A 7757-nucleotide genomic window follows, 5' to 3' on the forward strand; every position below is an offset into this window, starting at 1 on the left:
TAGATATGTTAGCTAGTGTGCTAATCAGATGTGTTAACAACAAGACAGTGATGGTTAGCTGACCAGATGCTATGGTTAGCTAGCTAACAAGCTGACATTATCTAAACACTAAATCAATCAGATGGATCAGTGATGAAATGATCAGTTCAGTCAGAAACAGACAGAAATTAACCGTCTGTTCAATTCTGCTGAGACGACAGAAACGGAGCAGGACCTCCAACATGGCCGCCAAATAAAGTCTTACGTTACCTGAGAGCCCTACACATGGATGGAACGTATTTTGAGAAACACTCTGACTTTATGTGTTGTTATCTCTTAGCAGCATGTAGCCTGCTGGGCCTCGGTGTGGAACAACGCTTTACCTCAAACCCCAGGGGAGGAGGGAGGCATGCGGGCGCTGAGGGAAGGGCGGCGGGGGGGCGTTCCAGTTCATCGACGTGAAGCTTCGCCATGCATGGGCAGAACTGAAAGACCTGAGAGGATTAAAGAGAGCAAACACAACAGAACCAGACAGAGACAGATCTGAGCACGTTCCATCTGAAATACAGAAAGGCGGCTCAGTGATCAGAATCTGAGGGAGAACTGCTGTATTCGCTAAGTTTAATAATTGTAGGGATTTGTCTTAGTGGCATCGATGCAGAGCAACCTGATCTCACACAAATATGTGAAATGAGCACGACTTGACTTGTGGCACGTAAATTTGTGTTCACAGTACGCAAATCATTTCATTTCATTTCTGATGCAGAGACAAACTGACAACTAACATAGTAGGCTACAGTAATGAGCATGAATTATGTGAGGATGACATTCCTCCACCATGAAAGGATTAAGTGACAATAACATGAATTGGACACGCCATTTTCACGTGTTCGGCATGTAAAAATGTTAGCTAACCGATAACTTTAGGCAGCTAAGACAACTTTGCTTGAGATTAGGGTTAAGTTTAGGGTTAGCATTCGCTCCCTCTGAGACTCTGCATCTTGATACAGAATCAGCGTTTCAAAGCACCTAAGATACATTTTAATCAACCAGCGATTCAGTTTGATTCAGTTCAAAGCAGTGTGATCCAACGTGATTCAGTATCATTCAGTTCCATTTTAGTGCAACACAAAGATTCAAACCGTAACTCCCCATCAGGCTTTGGTTCAGGCAACTCCAACTCTGAAAGCAGTCTGGTTCAGGTTAGCTTCAGGTTTTGCTTACGGTTCAATAAATGAAAACTTGTTGTCATGAGTTGAGAATTGAACCATCCGCCCCCCCGACCTCCGACCTCCGACCTCCACACCCTGACTGTCCACCGCCAATCTACTTCCTGTTTCTAGTCCCGTCTCCTCCAGCTGATCCTTTCCGCTGTGGAAACACATTTCTAACACTTTTCATACCCAGAGTGAGTTATTTAGGGAGCGTATCTAAGTTCCCATGGTCCTAAGTTCCCAGGGTCCTATGTTCCCAGGGTCCTATGTTCTCAGGGTCCTATGTTCCCAGGGTCCTATGTTCCCAAGGTCCTATGTTCCCAGGGTCCTAAGTTCCCAGGGTCCTATGTTCCCAGGGTCCTATGTTCCCAAGGTCCTATGTTCCCAAGGTCCTATGTTCCCAGGGTCCTATGTTCCCCAGTTCAATATTCTGTTAACATACATTAACCCTCCTATTGTGTTCGGGTCAAATTTGACCCGTTTCAAGTTAAAATATTTCATAAATATTATCCAGTTTTTTTTATTGGAACAAGGCTTCAAAACAGCTATATAAACACAACAAAACTAATGGTTATCATTTTATTTGATTTTGAAGGTATCTAACCCTAAACCCTAACCCCATATAGATCTTAGGAACATAGGACCCTGGGAACATAGGAATGACTCTGTTATTTACACCGGAAGACATCGTGCTCATTTCACAAACTTTCGTTAGAGCAGACTGACAGAACACATACAGAGACTCTACATATCAGTCTCCACATGGACAGTAGACTAAGCGGCAGAATGAAGCTCAGTGAGCTGGCAGGCTGACTGAAGGTCCAGACAGCATCGGGATCAAAGAGTCAAAGCCTCGATGGAAAGTGAAGATAACACTGTGGCATCAAAGCCGGTTGCTGCAGCATCACTGCAGCTCTCTGCCACAGCTGCTCCTTTAACACTGCGGAGGATGAAACGATGACTTGGTGCTTCCAACATTTTTTTTTTATTATTTATTTAGCACAAAAGAGTAATTCAAACAAAATATCCATAATGTATAACAACATCATAAAGAGCATGTGCAAGGAAGACCAAAGAAACCCCGAGGGGCTTATGGAGTGTCTCCCTTAATAACAATCAATACATAATTACAATATAGTGTAATGAAACCCCAAAAAAGTTTAGAAAGAACAAAACAATAGAAACAAATCAATAGGTAAAGTAATACTGTTAAATAAATAAATAGGGGGAAAAGCAGAAAATAAGTAAAAGAATATTAAAAGAAACCGAAAAGAAAAGGAAAAGCAGAGTAAAGGAAGAAAGAGAGAAAACAACAACAAAACAAAAACAAAATTTACAAGGATTTAGAAAAACAGACGTATTATTTATACAGACTTATACTATTTTCTGAATGATGATCATGCAAGTTTGAAATGTCCTGGTTTCAGAACAGGTTTCATGGGCTTTAGGGGGAAGAAACCTGCTGGACCTTTAAAGCACCTTGAAAACCTTCAGTTGAATGGTGGTGGTTTCCCTGTTCGGACTCGTTTTCAGCTACAGCAGTGTTTAGATAAATAAATACAACTCTCACTGATTTCTCTCCGATATTATATGTTTCAGTCCTGGTGCCTTTTCAGTACACAGAATTTTCTCACTTCACAATCTGAATGTGCTTTATTGGCGTGAATGTTATGTGGATAGTTCTGCAAATGTAAAGACCATCTCAACATGGAACAAAAAGTTTAATCGAGATGGAACGGGAAGATAAAATGATTTGGTGGGAAAAATCCAAATATGACAGTGTTGCTTTGCATTTTAAAATGAGAACTGGCTTATCTGCACATAGAAACAAAAGCTGAGGATGATTTTTAAAGCTTCCTTTTGTCTTTCCCTTCACACCGGAACGTTGTAGAGTTATAATACCGCTGGTGTTTCTTATGAAGCAACAGCTAATTCTGTAGTAGTGTTCCTCTCATCCGTGTTGGTGTCAACATCTTACGCTTCAGGAGTTTGTTCAGTAACAGTCACAAACCCCCTGTCCGCCTGCATCAACATGAATCCCGGGTGGTCGGATTTTAATCGGATAGCGCAAAGTGATTCAGCGATTCTCCGATCCACATGCTGGAGCCACGGAAACGGAAATAAGTGTTTGTGCACAAATCCAATCAGGAAACATGCAGATCAACAGCAGACGGCTCAGATAGAAACATCCTGAGCAGAAATGGATGCATGGTGTCACTCTGAGACTCAAACAGCAGACATCTTCTGTTAGGATTTGAGGAGTTTTGTTCTGAAATGAGACGCCAAACTCATTGACAAAATGATTGACAACACAAAGTGAAACCAAATGATGGCATGTTTTTGTTGGATAGAAGGGAAACTCTCTTCCACTGTTAGATATCTTCGATCTGAGATGTTCAATGCCTTCCATCTTACAACACTACATCACAAAATATTGAATATGAATATATAATATGAACATCACAGATCGATGAGATCTTTGTTAGAGTTTTCCTTTCAGTCCTTGGCCGATTAAATGAGACAGTTTACAGATACTGAATGGTAATGATTTAGCATTTCCCAAAAAATGATGATGTATTGTGTTTTGGAAATGATCCTCATTCAGCAAAAGAAAAACAGAGGAGAAGAAGAGAAATATGCCATACTGGTGGAAGAGAAGAAGTGAGATGAAGAGTTGACTGTTCAGTTTTAAAGGAAGTGACGACTCTTGATGAGTGTGGCGATCTGTGTTTTGGCGAGGGAAAGAGAAATCAGATTGCAATATGGAAACTGGAGATGCATTTTAATCCCAGGTGTAAATATAATCCAGATCTAGACTCAATCTGGATGTGAGACGCTTGTTAATGCAGCTGAACACAGGGAGCCTTGGTGTTTAAAGTTTCAACACTTTGGAAAGAGTTGAAAGCAAAGTGTTGAAATGAACTCTGAGGATGTTGATGTCCAGGATTTCAAATTTTCAGCACCAGGAGCTTCTAAAAAACAACAAATCTCCCCGAAAAGAAAATGCGAGGGACGATGTTCAAGAAGACAGGGAAGCCTCTCCCCCTGCTCGCCCGTCCCGTCCCGTCCCGTCCCGTCCCGTCCCGTCCAGCTCCCTGAATGTGAGAGATGTGAGAAACATAAACCTCCTCCTAGTTTCTCCTAGTCTCCTAAAAGTTTGAAGAACTTGGTTCCTTGGTGTGAAACGCCCCACCGGCTCCACCTGAGACCATGCTGCTGTTGACAGGATTGATATAAAAATATCTGTATAAAATATTTGTATAAAACTTATTGATCATTCTCTCTTATTGTCTGATTACCTTGCGGCTTCAAGTTCTGTGTTTGTGTCCGAACCACAGCGGTTTGGACCAATCAGCGTCCTGTGAGGGTAGCTGGGGGCGTGGCTTAGGTGTGAGGGCAGCTGGGGGGCGTGGCTTAGGTGTGAGGGCAACTGGGGGCGTGGCTTAGGTGTGAGGGCAGCTGGGGGGCGTGGCTTAGGTGTGAGGGCAGCTGGGGGGCGTGGCTTAGGTGTGAGGGCAGCTGGGGCGTGGCTTAGGTGTGAGGGCAGCTGGGGGCGTGGCTTAGGTGTGAGGGCAGCTGGAGGCGTGGCTTAGGTGTGAGGGCAGCTGGGGGGCGTGGCTTAGGTGTGATAATATTTTTTTGGTATTCGTAAGAGTTCCCTTTATGCAAATCCTTACAAAGACGGCAAGAATCATCTACCGACACGCTAACTACAGAGTTTGTTGTTGTCTTTCCTCTTCGGCTCTGTCCTGTTTCATCATATGGTTCGTTGATCTGATTGGTTGAAGTTAGCCCGTGATAGACGGTGATAGACAGATGGTTCATCCAATCACCTGTCAAGTATTTTTTGAAAGTGCCTGTCCTTTTCCAAACAGTTTCCAAGGACGACTTCCCAGATGGTTCTGTGTAACAAACCATCTGGCTCGTCAGGTTAGTTGTCTGAATCTCTCGATCCAGAAAAGCTCCCTTAGTGTCTGCCAGTCGTCTGGTTTCTCTTCTGGTTTCTGCCTCAGGAAACCTGCTGCTTGAAGCCCAGAGTTCCTGCGGTGTCGTCACTCTGAGCTTCTGCTCATTTCCCTTCACTCTCTCTCTCTGGATCCACACCGTCTGTCCCGGGACGAGTCGAGGATCGCAACGCTCTCTCTTGAACGCACACCAAAACGTAAAAAAATGAAAAGCAACGTAAAAAAAAAAGTGACAGATCCCAGCTGTTCTGCACCAGCAACCAAACACAGCCGCATCGTGTCGCTCTGAGACTGGAACCTAACCAGCAGACACCTTCTGTTATTTGAGTGTTATCTGTTATTATTTTTACCTTCTGGATTTGAGTTTTTTTCTGAAATGAGACAAAGTGACGCCGAACTCTGACAAAATGATTGACAACACAAAGTGAAACCAAATGATGGATAGAAGGGAAACTCTCTCCTTGGACTCTCTTCCACTGTTGACCTGAGATGTTTCTTGCCTTCCATCTTTCAACACTTCATCACAAAATATGAATATCTAATATGAACATCACAGATCGATGAGATCTTTGTTAGAGTTTTCCTTTCAGTCCTTGGCTGATTAAATGAGACAGTTTACAGATACTGAATGAACGATAAACTTCAGGTAATGATTTTGCTTTTCCCCAAAAAGTGATGTATTGTGTTTTGGAAATGATCCTCATTCATTCAGCAAAAGAAAAACAGAGGAGAAGAAGAGAAATATGCCAAAAATACTCCACAGAACACATGAGATTCAGCTGTGAGGGAGAAGTGTGTGTGTGTGTGTGTGTGTGTGTGTGTGTGTCTGTGTGTCTGTGTGTGTGTGTGTGTTTCTATCTTTGCATCCCAGTGTGTTCTTGTGAAGATCTGTTAAAAGGTGTGTGTATGTTTTTTATATGTGTATGTATTCTGGTTTGTGTATGTATGTGTGTATTTTGATGTGTGTATTTTTTTCTGTGTGTATTTTGATGTGTGTGTGTATTTGCGGTTTATGAGCGTGAGTGTGTATTTTTGGTTTGCATGTATATACATCCGTGTGTCTGTGTATGTATTTTTGTGTGTATGTGTGTGTGTGTTTGAATATGTGTGTGTATTTGAGTATGTGTGTGTGTGTGTGTGTGCGTGTGTGTGTGTGTGTGTGTGCGCTCCCCTAGCGATGACCCTCCATGATGTCACAGCTCTCCACAGGAAATGACACCAGAGGAAATGACACGGGGCATTCAGACCGGAGTCAGACCGGAGGAGAACACACACACACACACACACACACACACACACACACACACACACACACACAATGGTTGAGGTCAGGGTGTACAGTACAGTACAGTACAGTCTATGATATAAAATATTCAGACCAAGGCTAAGGCTGATATCCGGTCTGATATTGTCCTTTTATTAAAAATAAAAATCTGAATCAGTCTGATCTGATGCATTGATTGATTACATATTTTAATCAATAATACACTGGATGTCTATGCTGCAGCAGCTGCACCTGGGGCCAGTTAGACCAGGTCTTAGACTTAAATGTGACTTTAAGTCAAACTTGCTATAGACATTTATATTTACTTGTTCCTACTACTTCTTGGCTGTTGTAGATCTCTAATGGTTTGTTTCTGTCTCTAAAGACTCGCTCTCTTCTTCAGGTTCTTTCCAAAAACCAAAGATTCACCATCTTGTATGAAACAGCTTCAGTATTTAAACTTCCTGCTCTGACAGTTAGGCCGACTCGTTGCCATAACAACAAAGTTCTTAACTCAAGATCAGCCGGGGGGAAGGAGGCTAACTTTCCTACCTCAAAATAAGTCAGTTGTAATATTTAAGTAACAGACAGTCTTAATTAGACTATTCCAAAGAAGGCAAGATAGATTGTGTAATTAATATTTATTTTGATTTCTCAGTAACACGTAGTAAGCTTCTGTCTGTGATTTAGGGGTTCTGCCGTACTGGTCTGAAGATCTGAAGGTGAAAGATGCTTTAGTCTCTTTATTTTCTTTCTCTGTTGTTTGACCATACGCTTGTTTGAATGTATGGTGTCCTGTAAGCCTGTGTGGGCTGGGCATACAGCTGTATGCACGACACAATAATACAACTTTCATTCTTTCATTGACTGCATTTACATGAACTTGAGTCTCCCGGTTATGATCGGGTTTTTGAAGTATCCCGTTTTTGTGTTTGCGCATGTAAACATCATATCCTGATTTCTGACCGCTGCAGACTAGCTGCAGGTGCTTCAGCCGAGAGACGGAACAGAAAAACACAAACAACAACAACGAGAGCGTCTCACTTCTGGAGCGATGAGGAAACAGAGTTTTGTCTTTCGGTGATGAAAGAATGAAATATACTTGGCAGTTTAGATGGAGAAAGCATGGAAATGCTGACCTGTTCAAGTCTGTAGATCCAGACTACAGGAGGCCGGTTTCCAACACGCACAGTGGAGCGAGTCAGGTCAGGAGGAAAATACTAAAGAAACATTACTATGTGGCCAAACATCACAACAAATTAATTTAAGGTTAACGGTTACAGGAATATCAGATTAACGATTTCAAAATTTCTGGTTTGTGTTGTAAACATCACA

General features: G+C 42.3%; 1 protein-coding gene across 1 annotated transcript in view; it reads right to left on the minus strand.

Annotated features, from left to right (window-relative positions):
* LOC139644115 (anoctamin-1-like) overlaps positions 1-4606 on the minus strand; it is a gene marked incomplete at its 5' end in the record, with an annotated part of 50792 nt that extends 46186 nt beyond the window's left edge. The window contains 3 exons of the mRNA XM_071519496.1: positions 363-464; positions 1264-1350; positions 4493-4606. Coding sequence (XP_071375597.1) covers positions 363-464; positions 1264-1350; positions 4493-4606 — 303 coding nt within the window. The remainder of the gene's footprint in view (positions 1-362; positions 465-1263; positions 1351-4492) is intronic.
* Positions 4607-7757: the final 3151 nt, after the last annotated feature.

Source organism: Centroberyx affinis, unplaced genomic scaffold, assembly GCF_046629955.1.
Source record: "Centroberyx affinis isolate AG114_WGS23_722 - 3 ecotype Tasmania unplaced genomic scaffold, CSIRO-AGI_Caff_v1 ptg000706l_1, whole genome shotgun sequence".
Taxonomy (NCBI): domain Eukaryota; kingdom Metazoa; phylum Chordata; class Actinopteri; order Beryciformes; family Berycidae; genus Centroberyx; species Centroberyx affinis.